This window comes from Rissa tridactyla, chromosome 7 (assembly GCF_028500815.1).
Source record: "Rissa tridactyla isolate bRisTri1 chromosome 7, bRisTri1.patW.cur.20221130, whole genome shotgun sequence".
NCBI lineage: Eukaryota > Metazoa > Chordata > Aves > Charadriiformes > Laridae > Rissa > Rissa tridactyla.
In genome coordinates, this window is record NC_071472.1 from 48,530,204 (window position 1) to 48,549,663 (window position 19,460).

The window sequence follows — 19,460 nt, forward strand, 5'->3', positions numbered from 1 at the left end:
CCTGAGCCTGTGAGAAGAGGCCCACTGACTGTAACAAATCTCATTTAGTAAGCTCCCACGGTACTCTCAGGTGTTCCTCTCTTACCCAAAGGCATAGATATCTGCAGCTTTGGAGAAAGGCAGCTTGTCTTCATCTTTCCCAGGGGCCATCTCGCGAACAATTTCAGGGGCCAGGTAGCATAACCAGTCATGAGGCAGCTTCAATTCATTCTCCCTCCTGAGTTCAAAAGAAAGAAGTGGTACTGGAACACTACTGGTTCAACCAAGCAGCAGCGTATGGACCGTATCTGTGCTTCATCTGACTTGATTTACTCGCATGTTTTTGCTGACATTTGCTTTCTAATTTTCTACTCTATTAAAAACTACACATGAGCTAGCCTGACTCTCCAGCTCATTCTTGGGCTCAAAGTGTTCTTTTTACTGCGTTCTGAGTCTTACTCTATACGTAACTTCCTAGCAATGTGCTACGGGAACAGCAGAAAGAACTCTGTTAAAAAAACAACGAAAAATAGCATATTCCAAAAACGTGTGTACGTACTAAAGCAAGCAACACTCCTCACTTGTACTGCGTAACACGTCAAAATGTGTCCCTTTGTGATCATTATTTATCATTCTAGAAGTGGACCAAGCATTGAAACCTCCACTTACCTTCCTTCCTGCACCACACCCGAAATTCCAAATAATCCAAAGTCAGTGATCACAACTTTCCCATTGTCATAGAAAACATTCTTGGATTTCAGATCCTTATGTACAATCCCCTTTGCGTGAAGATAGCCCATGCCCTGGGAAATATATGTAGAGAGGTAAACTTTTTTTTATGATTTACGAGCCTCTAACTCTGGGCATGCTTTGCTTTCTAATACACATTTACTCTCATTGCTCCAGCATAAATGATTAATTGTAACTGGAGAGACAGCAGCTGCCGGACTTAGGCAGGAAGGGTGCAAGGAAAGTCAGCAAGGCAGCAGATCTTGCTTAGCGCTCAGCCTCTGAATTGCTTGTCATCCTCTGCACAGGGCTGCTGGAAGGGTACTCTTAGCTGAAGCATTAAGTGGCTTTGGACTTCACAATCCTGAACAAGTCTCTATGTGGAAGAACAACTGACACGAGTTTGCTCACTAAATTCACAGGATATTTCTGCCAGAAAAGAAAACAGCAGCTTTAGAAATGCTTCTTCAGTTGAGAACTATTGAAAGCGAGCACAGAAAACGCTGTGCAAATCTGGGAGAAAATGCCACCTACTTCAGAATGCATTAACTCAGCTGCAGCTGCTAATAAAGAGAAGAGACAGGGAAGGAAACCTATCCTGCATACCTCTCTTCATTGTTCCCTTTATCTAAATTCTCCCTCCCCAGCCCCTCACTGACAAGCAAAAGCTCGGTTTCTCTCTGGATGGGCCCTTAGCTTACTGCTCGCTAAATTAGCACTTTTTTTCAGCCAACTTTGAGTATCTCCTGCTGCAACACCCTGTTGGGCTATTGAGACTCACAGAACCTCTCCAGCTGTGCTGCCTCTAAGCTCTTGCTGAGGCACTGCCCAGAAAGCACACGTCTCCGTTGGCATAACGCAGCCTTACCTTAATGATCTCCTGTGCTATCTGCCTGGTTTTGTTAATATCCAGGGATATCTTGGGGTCCCTTACAAACGAGTGAAGCGTCCTTCCTTTGCAGAAGCTACAGGAAAAGAGGAACAACAATCCTTAAAAAGATCTTTTAAAATATTGGAGGGAAATAAGAGTGTAATACTGGATGTTCAATTGGTTTTCTTATCATTTTGGCAGAATCCCAGCCCTCTTCCACTGCTGAGAAACGCCATTTTGAAGAACTTTAAGGATGAGATTGATTTACATCTGTGTGGGTGTACGCATGTACCTATTGTTAAAGCACGCTCAAGAATATGCACCAAATGCTTATTTCTTCAGAGGCCCAGTTGTTGTTGTACTGCTCTGACATCTGAAGTCCAGGTTTCAAAACCTGAGCGCCAGCTTCTGCTGCTGGTGCTACTGGTCACTTCAGCAGGAGACTCCTTTTGGAACTGCGATTAGCAATGACTGAGCGCCCCCGTGCCAGAGCGTGAGAATGGCGTGCCCTTGGCCGTACTTCAATTCAGCCTGTGTATGAACATCCCAAACAGCTGTTATTTAAGGGGCTAAATGATCCTCATCTCAACTAAATACTGAAAACAGAAGAGAGAAGAACAATAGTAATATTTTTGCCTCATCAGCAAGTGTCCCTAAAAGGAACTGAAAGGAAGAGGTAACTGTTGCATTATCAGCCTCACACATTGCTTTACTGTCACTTTGCTGAACTGGAATCCTCTGGAAGTAGATGACAGAGGAACAGCCTGTTCCAAATTTTTTTTTCCTCCTGCTTTTTGATTTTTACTATTTAAGAATTCAAAAATAAAAACTGCCAAAAATATTATATGTTCACTAAAAGGAAATATCACTAATATCCAAAACTCTGAGCAACACAGACTACATTCATGTCTGCCACCTCCTCATGCAGCAGTAGGCTTCTTTTTATATATAAAAAATATTGTCTATCTATAAATATGTATATCTTAAAAATAATACTAAGATGCTATATCCTTACCTGGTAATGATTGCTAAATGAGGAGGGTTCATGCATGCTCCCATGAAAAGTACCACGTTCTCATGCCGCGTCTGTCTGTAGTTCATCACCTCCTTCTTAAAGAGCTTGAGATGATCCTGATTGTTCCCGTCTATCTCCAGCAGCCTGATGGCCACTTCCCCATGCCATTTTCCCTTGTAAACCTTCCCCCATCGTCCTTGGCCAATAGGATCCCCCAGTTCAATCTGTTCAAAGGGAATGTCCCATTCTTGCAGGTAGACGCTGGTCTGGCTAGGTTTGCGATAAATCATCCCTTGCAAGTGTGGCCGTCTGTTTGGCAAATCTTCCACCTCATCCTCATCATCTTCAGGTTCTGATTTATTAGTCTCTCGTTCTTCCACCTGTTCACAAAAAGAGATGGGAAACGTGCTGAGAGTCTCGTGTGAGGGGCAGAAGCAGCCTAACAAAGCAGCAAAGGCTGCTCGGAGAGAACTTCAGGGGATGTGTGCCTTTGCCTACAGCTCTAGAAATATCCCTCACAGGACAAAATAATCTCAGAAGGCTACAAAAAGGCATACTTCCGTATGTCAGTGCATGCAGGTGAAAACAAGAAAGGCTTTATCCCATATACAGTTAAATTTGTAAAACCAGCACTAACATCTAGGCATTCAGCATCTCTCAGGATCTGGCCTTCATTGTGGGGCAAAATGCTAGAGGCCATTCTAAAAGAAAGGGTCAAGAACCTCTTTGTGCTTCAAATAAATGTGGGCGCAGGTTTTTTTTTTGAGATTACTAAAATTGTCCTGTTAGAGAGAAGTGCTCCAAAAATCAAGAAATTTGATTCAAAATCCAGTAGTTTCTGCTGAAACATTGATTCTGTCTCTATTGGCTTACTCGTCCCTACAGAAACCCATTTCAGTGTTCATCCTACAAGCTGAACTACCAAAATCACAGACTCTTGTGAGCAGCTATGGAAAGGCTTTCCTCTGCAAAACATAAGGCCATGCTTACCTTTGCGGCACCTACCATGAGCTAATCTGACCTCTGGTAGTACCTACACGTACATTACTTGCAGATTTGAGGTCTGCAGAGCATTTAGACCTCATAACTCCAGCTCTTGTAATGTAAAATGGGCTGTGCCAAACAGTGTCAGACAGAAGTTTGAAAAATACAGTCTTAGCCTGATTAGAAAGAGTTAAGTGTTGTTGCAACTACGTAATTGTTTCGGCCTAGCTACAGAAACCAGGAGTTTCAGTTGAGATCTCTGCAGTACAAACAGTTCAGTGGAGCTGAGGTAAGGCGCAGCTAGCCTACACCCAGTGCCAGGGCCAAAACTTTTTCATGGCACTTTCAGCATGGCATTTCTGATTGTACAAAAGGGCAAACCAGAAAACCTACCTCTGCTTCACATTCAACTCCATCTGCGTCTGGCTGTTGATGAGCACTAACAAGAGAAGACAGGTTTGCAGTGAAAACAATGTTTGCGTATCCAGCTGAGTTAGAAAAGCAGGCTGCTACATATGCCATTAGGGGAGCGGAAAGAAGCAAATAGAGAACAGATCTTGATAGCATTATAGTAGGCCAGAGAAAAATACAATTACTGCTCCACTTAACAGATAAGGACTTTCTAACCTTACTTTAGCAAATGAGGGACAAAAACTTTGAAGTAATTTTCAATGACTAAGTGGTAAGAATTGATTTGGCAGTGGCAGGGCTACATCGTTACAACGTGTTCCAGTAATGGCTGCTCCCGCTCCTACCACTGCAATACGGACTGCGAGAAGTAATCCTGAGTGCTGGCGATGCAGGCTAGAATCTTTTGCGTGCCCTACTGTTCAGATCCTTAAAAAGATGTTTGCTTGCAGCTAAGCGTGCCATGCTCTTTTAATTGTAAAATTCCGTCACTTCTATTTCATTGGACCTTTCTGCTCTCGGAATGCACACATAGCCATAACAGATATTAAAGGCATGGGCTTCTTACTGTCCCATCTAAAGGAAATATCATATTCAGCTTTATAATACTGGGAATACCAGTATCATCCTTGCTGACTAAAATTCTCCTGTGAGTTCTTAGATGATAACGTTCAGTTTTGGTCATAACAGAGCACTTTCAGACCGATCTGAAGATTATCAGGTAAACACTAGGCAAATAAAAGAATTTAAAGCGATACTTACTTAGTGTCTGCCGCTGTTTCTGGAGGCTGTGCTATTTGTGCAGGACTGGGAATTTCTGGGAAAGTAGAAACATTTATGAAACGTATTTTACACTTCGATCTCTTAAAGATTGCAAGTTTTAACACTGCAATAGTGATTATTTGCTTCTTATTCAGGAATTATAAACTAAACTCAACCACAGACAATATGATTTATACTTCTATTCACTTAAAACTATGCTCATCTTTCCTAGTACTTACATGCCCGTATATTGACCGAGCCCATTCACCTACTTATCTGTAATGTCTTTCAAGGTCAGTCCTTGCCTGTGAACTGCTCACATGCCTTCGGGTTGCCTGGGGCAATCAGAAATCCTTAACTCCTCACAGATCTAGGACGTTTGAATTCATCTATACTGCAGGTCATCCGTTCCAAATGCACACAGTCTGTTCAGTGTCCACAGGAAATTTAGCTTGTGTTGCAAATCCTTCCAAAATTCAGAATAAATACCTGGCATCCTACATCATCCATTCTCGCTTTGGAAAAAACCAAGCTGTTTCTAAGGGTTCATGAACAGTTGACTGAGAAAAGTTTGTATAGGCAAATCCACCTAAGAATAGTGTTACACCATGGTTAAATCCCACAGGCCAGAGCCTCAGTTCATAAGGGTGAGCTCAGCATTCCTGAACCGACAGTGGCCATTTATACCAGCTCGGTATATAAACCTAAACCAGCCTTTTTAAAGAGAGAACATGGCTGTGTAGTGAATCCCACAGCAGAAAGCTATTTTACAACCGAATATTCAAAGTTTCACCTTAGTACGTAGATCACATCACTACCTCATATTAGGAGAGAGAGGCCTGAATTATATACTGAGACAGGAGAAAGTTTGAATTGTTTTAGATACTTTTTTTTTAAAAAAAGCAGAATTATTGTTCTTGGGCAGCATGCAGAAGTTTACAAACGAGTTACTTTTTGGCAGCAGAAGCTGGTTAGTAGATTTAAAACAATCAACTCACCTGGGAAGATAAATTGTTGTCTATGCTGAATGTAGTAGGCAGCTTTTTTTTTTAATTTTTTTTTTTTTTAAAAAAAAAGAACAGCAAAAAAAATTACCAGGAGAAAAAAAAAACACAAACAAGTTAGAGGATCATCAGTAAGTGCCCCATACGCATTCAATGAATTAGTCCCAGCTCACTGCTGGGAAACAGATTAGTAGATTATCAGCCTGCTGGAGGGGGTGAATTTCAGCACATGCATGTCTGGAAGGCTATGAGAGATGATACTTCTCAAATGAAAGCTAAGTTACCAGTAAGCAAACGGTCTGGTGGGAAAACAACACGTTCAGACTTCAAGTGGCATGAGCAAATTTAGAGAACCCAGGAATGCTAGAAGGCAGGCCCACGTAAAGGCTCGTGCTTCAATGTTCTCTCATGTCTTCAGCTTTTCAGAGATATACCCAGAGAAACTGAAGCTCATGAGTAAACTGCAAGCATATTTTTTAAATTTCAGTGAATTTGAGCAGTGTGTCCTAATACAAAGTAGTTGCAGTACTTGTACTAAACTGGCTCTGCTTCTGCTCCTTTTGAGTAGGCTAAAAGAGCAACTTCCACTCACAGATCAAAAGCTTAATGCAAAATACAGCCATGTTGAAGGCGAGATGTAGGAGCTATTGAGCAGCACGTGACTTCATTTCCAGATCAAAGGAATTAAGTTTATTCTCACTATGTAAATCGTTGCCCTTGTCAGAGATTCTTGCCTCTATCGACTGACCATTTAGGTTCTTAATCTGTATGTAGGGTAAATTCTTCTCTACCATAAGTGTATATCAATGGTTTAAAAATGAGTGTTGATCATTCTTATCTTTTGGGAGGGACTGGTGAAGTAATTCATTCCAGCTCTCATTTTCATGTTTTGTTCTGGCAATCAACTTACTCTTGATTTAAAGCCACTGGTGACCAAACACAGAAGGCAGCATGCATTTTATGATACAATGGAAAAAGGCAGAGGAAAGAATATAATATTATTTTTAGTCCTTTTCAAAATAGAGAAAATAGAAAGATCAAATCATTTAAGAAAGGTGTCAACATTCCTCAATAATCTGTCTCTTGCAAAGGTATCTTGATACCACCTTAAAAATTTTAAGAACAGACCAGTTTCTTCTATCTGGTAACAAGATACACCTTCACGCCTTGTTTAAGACACAACCAAGTATTCAGAAACCCGCAACTACCTATGAAGTCTTGGTCAGCCTCTGCTCACATAGAGGCCCTTCTGATCTGGGCAGAGGTCTCCTGAAAGAGAGAAGTTTACCTGGGAAATTAAATCGTCCGTCCCTCTGGCCCATAGGAGATGGGTTTGGGGGAGGTGTTGCACTAGGAGGGTTGGAAGACTGGAAAGGTGCTGGAGAAGATGGTGTGGATGAGGTTGTAGAAGAAGGATTGCTACTAGAGTCCAGATGATTTATTGCTGGTGGATGCTCCTGCAAAGCAAGGAAAAGTCACTCGTGAGCAAACAATAAAAAGAAAGAAAGAATTTCCCTCAGTGTTCACTACTAGCTTCCTATCACAGTATAGTTTTTCTAAGTGAGCAGGCCACTGGAACTGTGCACAACCTACGTTTTACAAGGAGAAAATGTCACACATCAAAGTCTCCTTGCAAAGCGAAAGCTGAAGGTGCCATTCTTGCTCCAGCCAGCAAGGTACTGCTGCCACCTCTCCTTATTGTAGCTCCTCAGTGACTTACAGACACAGGACTCACTTCAGTCACCATCTACCTTTTTAGTTAGTGCTTTGGGAAGAGTTCCAAACTGTGGTTCTGTTGGTCTGTCTACTGGATTATTGATATCAGAAGGGACAGACTCCGTTCTTCTTATTTTTGTTACTGAAAAACAGGTTGGAGAAGGGAGAAAAAAGCTTTATTCAGACTTTTTATTCTTGTGATACCATCAGTTACATTGAAATGCTAAGAACTGGTAGAAAATTACTTACTGGGAAGGAAGGATATTCTACAAGCAGGTGCCTCTTTAGTACATTTGTTGTGACATTTTAATCTGAAAGAGAAACATTACATGTTAAATAGCAACTTGTTCTTTCCCCAAGAGAGGAAGCCTACCCTTAATTTGTAATTCTTATGCTAATCTCAGAGAGAGTTCTGGAAGGCTCCAGGCCCCAGAGCAGCATGCATTCATATGAAGAATCCTATTATGTGTGTCATTAGGCTAATGAAAGCCATATACATATCTTAGCATCTGATTTATTTTTAATATAGTTACCCTCACTGACTCTCATCCTGTGACAGAGGAGCACTAAAATCTCAGCACTCTCGACTAACAACCCAGACAAAGAAGCAAAACCTAAAATCATTGCTGTTATTTAGGTATCCAGCTCCCACTACAAGATTTGCCCGTGATCAGGCAGGAAGCCTGTGGCAGGGAAATAAATTCAGTTCATCTATGTGTCAAGGCTGCCAACCTAAGTATAAATTGTGCCAAAGCCACTGGCCCTTTCCCAGTTCAGAAGCTGACTGAAAAAATGATGCTGCTGTTAAGAGTGCCTCACATCAAGAGATGCTTGTCACTGGCAAACTTTAATGAATCAAAGGCAAAGTTCTGAAAAAGATCATCCCTGTGTGCTCACCTGCAGTACTTACACTTCACCCCGAACATCATGCTTTTCTGACAGACTTGGCAAATCTGAGATAACCAAGACTTTGTAGAGAACCTAAGCGGAGACAAGAGGGGAAAAATGATGTTAACTGGTGCCTAAAGGGAAATTAACATTTGTAGGTAGTTACAGGCAGGCTATACTCCTTTAGCCCTTTCTGAAAAGGGCAAGAGGTGTTGTGGAAAAGACTTCTCACTTTTCTGATCAAAAGCAACTGAAAGAAGGCTGGCGCCATCTCTGCTGGCCTGTTGCTAGTTCTCCACTCTTAGAACAGGGCTGAGAGGTACTCAGAGGTGTCTCTGAGAAGGGGACAGAGTGTATGTGCACACATATCTCTAGAAGGTCCTCAAAGCTGCAGCTCAGCAAGTACAGATGGGTGGTGGTGGGAGTCTTACCCCTTTTACCAGAAAATTAAACAGATAGGTTGGTTTGGCATTAGAACTGGCTAGCCCAGTTTTGGTTTGGATTTGGTAAGGGGGGATGCGGGAAGGTACAAGGGAACTAAAAGGAAATATATGCTCTTTCCACCTAGGGAGGAAGGAGGAGCTTCTCTCATTGTAGCAGTGGAAGCATTTTAGAAAAGGCATTGTTACACATTTGGCATGCTTGCTCCTACCACCCCATCCACAACATTGCTGCTGCTGGTACGCTAGTCATTACGGAATCGTGAGTCAATTGGCTTTGTAAAAAAGGATTTCAAGTGCTGGACAGATCAGTGATGTATTAAAGAGAAATTTGGCTGAAATACATAGTTAAGGCTGAACTTGGCAAATGAGGCACCTGACCCAACTTGAAACTGATCTTAGAGTCATCACTGCTACAAATGCACCGAACAGGACGCTGTCCTGGTCTGACCCCTCAGCTTGTTTCCTTTGTGGCTTTGTGTTGCTTACCTGTGTGTTACGGCTAAGCCAAAATCTCTTCGTACCGTTTGAGGGGATCCTTGGGAGAGTTCTGATGGAGAATAAAAGGATGTTTTAAGGAAGCATTAGTCACAAGCGGTGCTTACCGGTCTAGACAGAAACAAAGCAATCACTGTCATAGATAAGGACTAGTAGCCATGGCACTGTCAGCGGCACAGCTGAGATTGGCTTGCCTTCTGCTGTAAGGCTACCAGAGACTACTCTTTTATTTGTTTTAATACGGAGGCAACGTAAGTTAAGATTGGGTGGTCGAATCATAATACTTCCTTTTTTTTGTTAAATCATTATATTTTACGTTTAGGGATCACAGAAGTCCATCTGATTAGGTCTAGGCCATTCTTAAAGTGCAAAAGTCAGACTTTACTCTCAATTGGTTTATCACAAATACCATCACCCAGTTCTCATGCAGTATCAGTAGACTTCAGAATACTCTTTTACACTGAAAATTATTATATCCATTTTATAGACAAGGCCAGTGTCCCAGAAGAATGGAAAGATTTATGTGAGATCACTTAGCTAGCTGATAAATACAGAAAGGGAGACCTAGACTTCAAAATGCCAGTCCACCACTCCCATGGTTGTATCACATAACTTCCTAAAAACTCTCAAATACTGGCATATTTCCCGAATTAAATCTATAGCCATATTGCAAACCTGGAGAAAACTCAAATCTGCAGGCATCAACACAGCTTCAAGGCTGGACACTGTCAATGCTTACAAAAAGCCAGTCTCTTTCTTTGACCCTAGATGGCACCAGATTCTTTTTTATCATTATTCCAGTGAATTTTTAAAGGCATCTGTGGTCTTCAGCACTGGAACTACAATTCCTTGCTTTTCCAAGGAATATCTCTCATCTAGTGTGGCCATCCAAATGCACAGTCACCTCAATTAATCATAACACAACAGTTAAGATGGCTGTTAACATCAGTTAAGATGGCTAAATCTTAACTGAAGAGTCCTAATGAATATAACAAATTCTGGAATTGAACGGCACTTAGAAGAGCCTATGATATAGATTTTAAAAGAGACAATATGACTATACGCATAGAAGCATCAGAGATACTTGGCAATGAATATTCAAAGATACTAAATGGTTAGATACAAAGTTATTTCCAGTACCAAGAGGCACCAGTAACACCTGTCCAAAGTCACAGACAAGCAACTCCAACCCCCTTGCTTTAATCCTTTAAACACCAGTATTCATTTTCCTTGCTTTTGTCATCTGAAGAAATGCCAGGTACAAAAATGACCATGTAAACATCCTGCAGTTCTCCAGTAGGCCACGTTTCTGTTAAAGTTAACAGAAACTCTGGGATAAAAGGCCCTAGTGAGGATCTCTCTCCAGAGGCTGCACAGGGATGATCAACAGACAGTTGACAAGGAAAGGCTCTCTCTCAGCAATGAAACGAAGACAGCCCTGTAAAAATCTCTTACCGAACCTAGAGAGAGAAAAAAAATAAAAACATCGTGTTTAGACATTCACATTCATGTGACAGGATACACACTTTAATAGAGCAGAAACTCTTTCCTGCAGCGTTTGATGTCAGGTTTACAAACATCTCTGGTTTTGCACAGGCTCCTGAAGTCACTGCACAGCCAGTCTTTTCCTTCCTACAAATGGTAGTCTTTGCTGGGTAGAGCTCCAGCTCCAGTCTGTGAGTGAGGTGTACAAGAGTGCACCTGAATTTTCGCTTGCAGACGAGAAGTGTTAATTAACGGGGCCGTGCAACCCAGTTAGCTGGCGGGCGCCATGGAGGTGCCCGAGTCACACAAGGGCCACATTCTGCACTTCTGGCAGACTTAATCAAGAGGACTCGAATCACAGGAGAACCAGGTTCTTACCACTGAATTTCAAAACAAAGCTGTGCAATGCCCACAGATGCTTACTTGCTGCATTTAGAGGTTTGGCAATTTGCAGGTTTTAGTCTATATTTCATATGCACTCACAGGGTGGAAGAAGAATGTACTGCTTACCAGGCCACGCATTTATAACGAACTGTTTCATGTCAACCAGCAATACAGTACTGCAGGATCAAAAGCACAACCCTTTGCTGTTAATGCTCACACCCAAAATCTTAACCCCATTCTGAGCTGGACTAGTTTCCCTTATGTAAAAATGGAATTTTGGCAAAGAGGTGCTAAGTAGAACAGGCTTTTTGAACTCTTCCAGGTTAGGTACTTCGGGTAAGTAGTAATGAGCTCCCAGACAGTTAGGGGAAGTTGTAAAGATCCAGAGCCTGCTACAGAATTTGGATGTTGACCTAAGTCTCTGTAATGTTTACGGGATAGCCAGAGTCTTTGGAAACACATTTTTTTCTCAGTTTCAACTATTAGTCTAACATTAGATTAATACCTACCATCCTACCTACACAAAAAAAAAGCATATCTCAAAGCCTGGATCAGTCCAAAAAAAGGTGTAGCCTAAGACCATTTGTCTTGTTTATGGAGCTATAGCTGTCTATACTGTAATACATATGTTTTAAAGCTCATGCTAGCAGCTACAATACATCTTAAGATAAAAACATAAAAGAATACCAGCCACCTGAACAGCGAGGAACATTTAAGGACAGAAGAGAATTCTAGTACATGGAATTGGCTACTAGATGCTTGAGAAAAACTGGCTGGGGCCCTTTAACAGCAGCAGCCATCCCAACCTCCCCAGCAGGTGCAAGTTCAAATAAATTCAAATAACTTTCAAGTAAAGTACACTATTAACAGGCAGGTTTTGTGGTTATCTTAGAATATCCCACTGATACAGATTCTCAGACTACAGCGAAACCATGACGAGGCAACTGGACAGCAGGTCGTTCACAGTGGCAGAACTGGAGCACTGAATGCCCTTTGGTCTGAACACAGCCACCAGTGCCCATAGGGAAGGAGGAAGTGTCATGCTTACTTTATTGGAGGAACTTCATCTATCCTGTTTCCCAACTGTGATTCATGAGACTTGCTTCTTGTGAGGGTTGGAAAGTTAGGCAGCAGCTGAAAAACCTTCCGGCAAGGGGGAGGAGGAGTCCGTGGTGGCTTAAACTTATGCCGACGCTTGGCTTGAGGAGTGGTTGGTGGTGTGATGGTGATGCTGTGAGGAGTCCTTGGCGTTAACCTTCCACTGTGTGCGGGGAATGAAAAAGGGTCCAGGAGGTTTTCTGCATAGATAGAAGGTCCGTGACTCGAGGCAAGAGAATCTGAAGATGGGATTGTAGATACTGAGACAGAACGAGCCTGCTGGCTGTTGCCCTTGGGAAGGTGCAGTGCAGAGGCAGAGGGAGTCCATGTGGGTGCGGAAGAGCAGGGCGATTCGGTCGTGTTTGTAGAGCTGTTCTCTCGGCGTGCCTCAGAAAGATTCATCAGCACATCATCTTTTATCTCCCCACCTGTTCACCAACCACAGCAATGTTAGTGATGGATTAAAAAGAAAAGCCAATGCATATACACATAGTGCATCATGCTGCTTTAGACTGTAAAGTGTTTTTTTTTTCCCTGCTTTGCACCTAGCCAAGGTGCAAGCCTAGTTTCTCCTCCCCTGACACCCATCTAAGACATCCGCTAAAGGAACCTTCAAAATGAGAAAAGCAGTAACTACCCTTCTTTCCTACCTGTAGCTCTGTCTATCAAAAGCTGAAATCAGGTCCTATGTTCTAAGATGAGCTGAGTTTTAACAGATTGGGGCCCTGTTGAAGAATGTGGGTGATACATACCTACATAAAACAGGCACCCACATCCCACTGGATGGCCTATGCGGATTTAGTGCCAATCTCTTTAGACAAGTCTGTACCTCCAACCTGTCTGCTTTTAGACTGGTCTTTGGTAAAAAGAGGACAGTATTTTGTATTAGCCAACAGAACTGCTAAATACCACTTAAATTGAGAATGACCGTTAAACTGGAAATAAGGGGGATCTAGGAGCTCCTGATACTCACTTGGCCACTTTTCTCTCTCCAGCATGTAACCAGTGCTTAGAACTCACCTGACACCTGGAGTACTGGGGACTGCCATGCAATTACAACTCAGCACAGAGTTGCCGTGTTTGTTCAGACTGTATTAGACATAGCTGCACCAGGGACAGACAGCTGGACACAAAGGAACCACCACATCCCACTAGATCGCTGGTGGAGCCCAGCACTGCCTGCTACAATGCCTAGTGCTGTAGTTCAGAACGAGCCGGTACAGCTTGTACACCAGTTCTGGGTATAAATGGGAAAAAAAAGGTACAAAGGCCTGCAGGCAGCAAAGCAGGAAGGCACAGATTATTGGGATAATTTCAGAGGCTTAATTCATCAGGATAACTCTGTCTTAATTTTAAGTATGTCCTTAATGACTTGAATCAAGGTGAAAAGTCAAAGCTTCAGGCCCTGATGTCCTATTGACCAGTCAGTGGCTGAAAAGAGACGATATATCTGCGTTTTAGAAGTGTCATTTCTTTATAGTAAGTGAATGCCTTGACTTCCAAACGATGGCTGGTTTTGCCACAGTATGTATGGGAAATACTTGACAGCCCAGGACGAGAAAGATTAGAAAAAAGGAAATATGAAACTGAGCTGTTCGCTGACTTTTCCATTAACTAATCTTTATGATTTGCGAATGGTATGAACTGTCATAATACCAACAGGAAACATCACCTTTCAGTGACAGATTGAAAATTGCTACAAAGAAAGATCTGATGCACGTTAGTACTAGTACGCTGTGAGAAACACTCTCCTACAAACAGATTTTACGATGCCTTTGAAAGCAGCCTGGGGAAGGCGACAGGGGAAGATAGTGAAACAGCGCTCTGGGAATCTTGAGTTTGACTCATCTTAAATAACTTGGTCAGATCCATTTGCATGCTGAAAACATGCATTTCTAATCACACAGTACCTTTCTTTCCATAATTTCAAGGTAAATCAGGGTTCTTTCTAGCTCTTGAATGTGCTATTGGAATTTGGCTAATCATTCTACCAATTCTAGCAGTCAAAGAAAGATAGCAGAACAGACAGGTTTTAGAGAGAAGTGAATCAACTGGCAAACTACAAGCTACGCAGTGATGAAGGGGTGTCTACACAGTGTCAGAGCAATGTCGTTCTCTTCCAAAGCATTGAGCTGAACGGTACTCAGGGTTCTGAAAAAAGTAATGCCAATCAGAATTACACTTTCTCTCTGAGCTAGCAATATTTGGGGAGGGGATTACCTACAAGAAATCTGGTTGTATTCGTTAGGTCAAGGATACGTGTACTGAATGATGAGGATGAATTGTACATTAGACACAACTCTGAACAGAGATGGAATAAGGATATAATCTATTGCGTAGGAGAGGATATTTCTACATACATTTATTTCCATTTATTTATTTATTTGACATGCTGTCAAAACCAAATCCAATCCACAGCTCTAGATGCTGTTTGATCACCGCAACTTCATGTACATCCAAGAGCCATAACCTGATACCGGTTACAGAATATACCCAAAGAAATTCTCTGGAGGTTTTTGCAGAATATCTCATATGAAAGGAAGCAGGACGGGGGCTGGATTGCCAGGAAACTACTTCCATAGAACAAGAAGGCAGTCTGTACCTGATTCAGTCACCTTCCGTAAGCAGCTCAGTGCCCCATTGAGCCTGGAGCACTCCTCATCTCTGGCACCACATCTCTTCATTGTTTCTTTCACCTTTGACTCATTCATTTCTAGTAAGGCATCTAAGGTTAGCTCCTCTGGTATTCTCTGCAGAAAAACAAGATGATACATTTTTTTTTTAAAATATACATACATAAATAAGTTTGTCACTTGTTATTCTGATGTACTTTAAATAGTGCCACTGTCTCACTGTCTGACTCATGATTTACTCATTTTGGTAGTGCATCTCTCTTAAGGGTCACCGAGTCAGTAATGCCCATGTGGCAGATCTCAGCGGGGCTCAACAGCTGCTCTCTCCTCCCTGACCATGAGAGACCAGGTGGATGCTCAAGTGTGCTCTGTATCATTAGGATGTTATGGTTGTTCTCTGGTATTTAAGTTAGGATTAGAGGTGATTGAAATAGTCTTCTCCCCTTGTGGAAAGTTTTCACTCAGTATATTTGGAAAGCTACTAAAGAAAATGTAATTTTTTCATTACAAATAGCAATCAGAAACAAAGCAGGCCTAAAACCTGAAAAAATGTCAGATAAAGATGTTTGGCTTTTCAGTAGGGAAGTGAAAAGTAAAAACAGTGAGGAAAATGACTTCTTTTGTTAAACAAAAATAAATGTTTTGACAAAGAGATAGCAACCTCCTCCTCAAGCAATTTTTCCTTCATTAGAGAACCAGCCTTACCCATATCTTGCTTGGAAAGATATTTGTGCAGAATTCCTTGTACGTCTTAATTCACCAAAGCCCCCAAAGTAATAAGGTTTAGATCAGGCAGACACAAAAGATACAAGAGACTGGAAAGCATGAAATGATCTGGTATTTCCTGACACAGAATTGAGCTGTGCTGCCTCTCTCCTCCCCCATTCAAATGTTTCCAGTGTAAGTCTGCAGCAATTGTGGTTAATAAACAAAACCAGGATATTTAGCCCAGATACCCAGGAATTTCCCTGAAAGTTTTGCCTAAACAAACCTCACTGCTGCCTACTCTCACAATGAGATCACGAATTTCACAATTTGGCCTTTTTCCTAAAGTTCCTACTCCTGGAATCAAACTATATAAAAGGGTATCAACTTTTATTTGAAGGAAAACTCAAAAGTGTGTCTCACTGTTTGGAGAAACAAAAAGCTTGAAATCCTCTAGATTCTTAAACCCCACTTCCAACTATAAATCAAATCTGAATGTTGTTGAACGTCCTTTAACAATCACATCTTTCTTACTCCAGACTCATGCCTTTGAGATCTGACGCATGACTTTTAACTGTGACAGTGCTAGAAACAGCCCCAACCTTTGGAGCTTTGTACGTGGTAACACAGAGTAATCACATAGTTTCCATTTTTAGTAACCGTTGCACAGAGCAAATAAAAAAAATAAATTAAGAAAGGGCAGAAGTCTAAGAAATGCATCCTGCATCTTGTGTCACATGCCCTGAACCGGATGAACACAAAACACAGCTGACTCAAGGAGAGGCCAAGAATTTAAATGAGCAGTAAGCACAAAGCAGGTCCACAGTAGAACCAGAGTTTAGTAAAGTTTGGTTTATTTTCTTGTTCTTCTATAATTAATATTACCAGAATAACAAAAGCACAGATATCCCACGTGACACTGGGTATTACTATTCATTTTTCTGCACACCTGCACCACCAAAATGCAGGAAGCACAAAGACTCCAGCAAAAAGGCAGTGCAAAATCTGCTCTCCTGGGATTCCTAACCTGATATTACACTCCAAAGGACAAAATACCCCTGGGGTTCCAATCACCTGAGATGAAATTGGAATGGGTTTCCACAACTCACAATATTCCAGCACGAAGCCAGTACAGGTTTGCTCACACAGTTTCCCAGCCCAGCTGGGCCAATACCAACAGAATGAAACCAAGTCTTTCTTGCAGTTAGTTATTTCCCCAGCACCCCCTGAATTCCTCTCCCCGCACTCAAGACGGGCGGTCCACAGAAGCATCTTTGTTCAGCGGCATCACAAGGGTGGTTCTGCGATGCAGGACGTCAGCTCGCAGCGACACAAGCATCTCTAAAAGGGATAGTGACCGAGGGCAAAGAGCCACGAAGCAAGTTACAGCGTAGTACGGGAGAAAGTTTTTTGTGGCAGCGCGGGTGCCCCAGTGCTCTGCAGCAGGGACAGTAATGCTTCCCCACAAAGCATAAGGGAAAGCCAATATCTCTTACAAAAGCATTTATCCTGTTTCATGCTTTTACACAGTCTTAGAGTAAGTGGGATTACAGCGATGTCATCCTTGAATTATCTTGAAACATTTCCTCACCCCCACCACTCCCCACTAAAACAACAACCCAGATTACGCAGCCACAGCTTTCAGCAACAGTGTCATTCCCGATTCCAGTATAAACTACCAAGTCACATTACCCAGTATCACCTCACTTCTCTAGCCTTCCCAGGACAAAAATGTAACCAGTGACTTATTAGAGCTATTAGTAAGTCAATCAGTAAAGTGAAAGAGACTAAGATTTCTTCAGGAAAGCAAAGCTTTTCCACCACAGCCAGCTCCAGAGCCCAGGCTTTAAATGGCCAGCGCAAGCAGCTGAGATGCAGGGCCCGCTGGGACAGGACTGGTCAGAGATCAGGTTAGAGATCACAGGAAAGTCAGTAAAGCAAATCCCAATAAAATAATTAAAAAAAACCACAAAACACAGAGGCTAGAAAAAAGAGCTTTTATTTTGTTAAAGATCAAACCCCTGTAACCAGGAATCCCCAGCTTTCACTTTTAATTTTCAAGCCTTCCTGGTTGCAGAGAAAAGCCTTGAAAATAATTTTTTTAAAATTACAAACCATTCTGAACTACTGAGCTTTTTAGAAGTGTTAGGGCATTTTTTCCTTAGTCTCATTCATTAGCAGGACACAATCACTATGCAGGGCTTGATCAGCCCTAAGCTGACTGCTTTCACTTCCTTACGCAAGTCTGTGCTCTACAACTCGACGCGTGCCCTGCCATGAGACGCTGTCATGGTTGACACAAGGCACGACTGAGCAGCAAAGGGCAGCCCCAGCTCTTCACTGAGAGCTTTGCTCTGCATCCCGAGCAGGATCCCATGCAGACGCGGGCCCTGAACTTGCCCCCTTCCTGGGGCTGCACATAAGGCCAATCTACTCTTTTGCTCAATAGTTTAATTTTAGAAAGAATGGCAAGTTGTACAAAAGTATAAGTACAGAAAAGGAGATTATATTTAAACAATCCCAATGACCTTGAGCTGGGAGAGCTCAGACTTTCTGAACCTGCTGCCAGCCCCCATGACACGCGACAAAAGAAATAAGCCTTAAAAGGGGGGGAGGGAGGGGAAGTAAGAGGCTTTCTTTAAACAGACACTCATGTGCTGCACATATGTGGTGGCTTAATATAAAACTGGTCAACCTGATCCCTGTAAGATTGGCCTGATATGATTTAGCTCTGTGTTAGCCCCCCAGCCAATGTGACAATGATGAAGGTCACGAGTTCAAGATGGCTCTTAAAACAGGTTCAGTTGCTGCAGATGCTCTGGCTCAGCTGTTGGGTTGGGGGGAAGAATGTCCCCGGCGAAGCGCCCTGACAGTGTCCATCTCAGCAGAGCACGTGGGGAGCTCCCGCCCCCTCGGTGCAAGTGCAGTTCTGGGCCCTCGCAAAGAGGTTACTCCCAATCTTCAGCACTGACGGTGAAAATGTGGGTCCAACAGTCCTCTATCTGCTTACTCATGTGTGCTGTGGCTTCTAAAAAAATACAGCTTTAAAAAAATGCAGCTTAAAGGTTCGCGTTAGGGCCAAGCTAAGCATCATCTCCCTGGGCAGACCTTACCCGGACTATAGAATGACAAGAGAAGCTGTAAGATATTCAGATACTACTCTAATAATAAGGTCAGATTAAAAAAAAAAAAAAAAAGAGCGGGCAGGAGGAGAGAGAAGCTGCCTTCAACCTTTCAGCACCTCAAAACTGACAGTAAAATCTAAAGCTTTACTCACCACACACGTTGCTCAGCAGAAGTCCTGCTAAAAAGCCCAAACCAGGAAATTATTCCTCTCTACAACAGGTAAGAAGACTTTTCAAGAAAGCCCTCCTGTTTATAAGACATACAAACTGTGCACTTCATGGTACACATGTTTAAAAGAGAGAAAACTAAACCACAGTGTATGCAAGGAGCCATTCAAATGTTAGTCTCAATTAGTCAGGGTGAAGAGTTCACAGTAGTGTAAGACGGTCTTTAATCTTGTCTGGTGTCCAATTTAAATCCCTGAAACATGGCAAAAATGCTGGTATCTAACACAGTAGATGGGTTATTTTTGGTAAAGATTCCTCCCTCCAGATAAGCCTACGGAGCTAATGCTGCTGCTAGGGCTGCAAAATCAGTCTGACCTGCTCCTCAACCTAGTAGACATGGCTCTTCCTATAAAGCTGGACAGTTATCAAGGCCCCAGATGACTCCTCTTAAATCAATACATTCCCTCACCAATCACCCTCCCGAACAGCAGCAGATGCTAGAAGAGAAAGCCCATTACATAAGGTGCTTAAATTCCCACTGATAGCCCTAAGGAAAGCATGTAAGGAT

The 19,460-nt window shown here is 42.3% G+C and overlaps 1 protein-coding gene across 1 annotated transcript in view; it reads right to left on the reverse strand.

The window, feature by feature from the left end:
• The window catches only part of KSR1 (kinase suppressor of ras 1), a 70,457-nt gene that overhangs the window by 7,658 nt on the left and 43,339 nt on the right, over positions 1-19,460 (reverse strand). The window contains exons 3-17 of the mRNA XM_054208438.1: positions 14,864-15,011; positions 12,212-12,689; positions 10,750-10,754; positions 9,286-9,346; positions 8,366-8,449; positions 7,718-7,779; positions 7,504-7,610; positions 7,041-7,209; positions 5,747-5,788; positions 4,749-4,803; positions 3,972-4,017; positions 2,595-2,974; positions 1,577-1,673; positions 649-782; positions 86-217 (exon numbers count right to left, since the gene is read on the reverse strand). Of these exons, the coding sequence (XP_054064413.1) occupies positions 86-217; positions 649-782; positions 1,577-1,673; positions 2,595-2,974; positions 3,972-4,017; positions 4,749-4,803; positions 5,747-5,788; positions 7,041-7,209; positions 7,504-7,610; positions 7,718-7,779; positions 8,366-8,449; positions 9,286-9,346; positions 10,750-10,754; positions 12,212-12,689; positions 14,864-15,011 (2,000 nt within the window). The remainder of the gene's footprint in view (positions 1-85; positions 218-648; positions 783-1,576; positions 1,674-2,594; positions 2,975-3,971; positions 4,018-4,748; positions 4,804-5,746; positions 5,789-7,040; positions 7,210-7,503; positions 7,611-7,717; positions 7,780-8,365; positions 8,450-9,285; positions 9,347-10,749; positions 10,755-12,211; positions 12,690-14,863; positions 15,012-19,460) is intronic.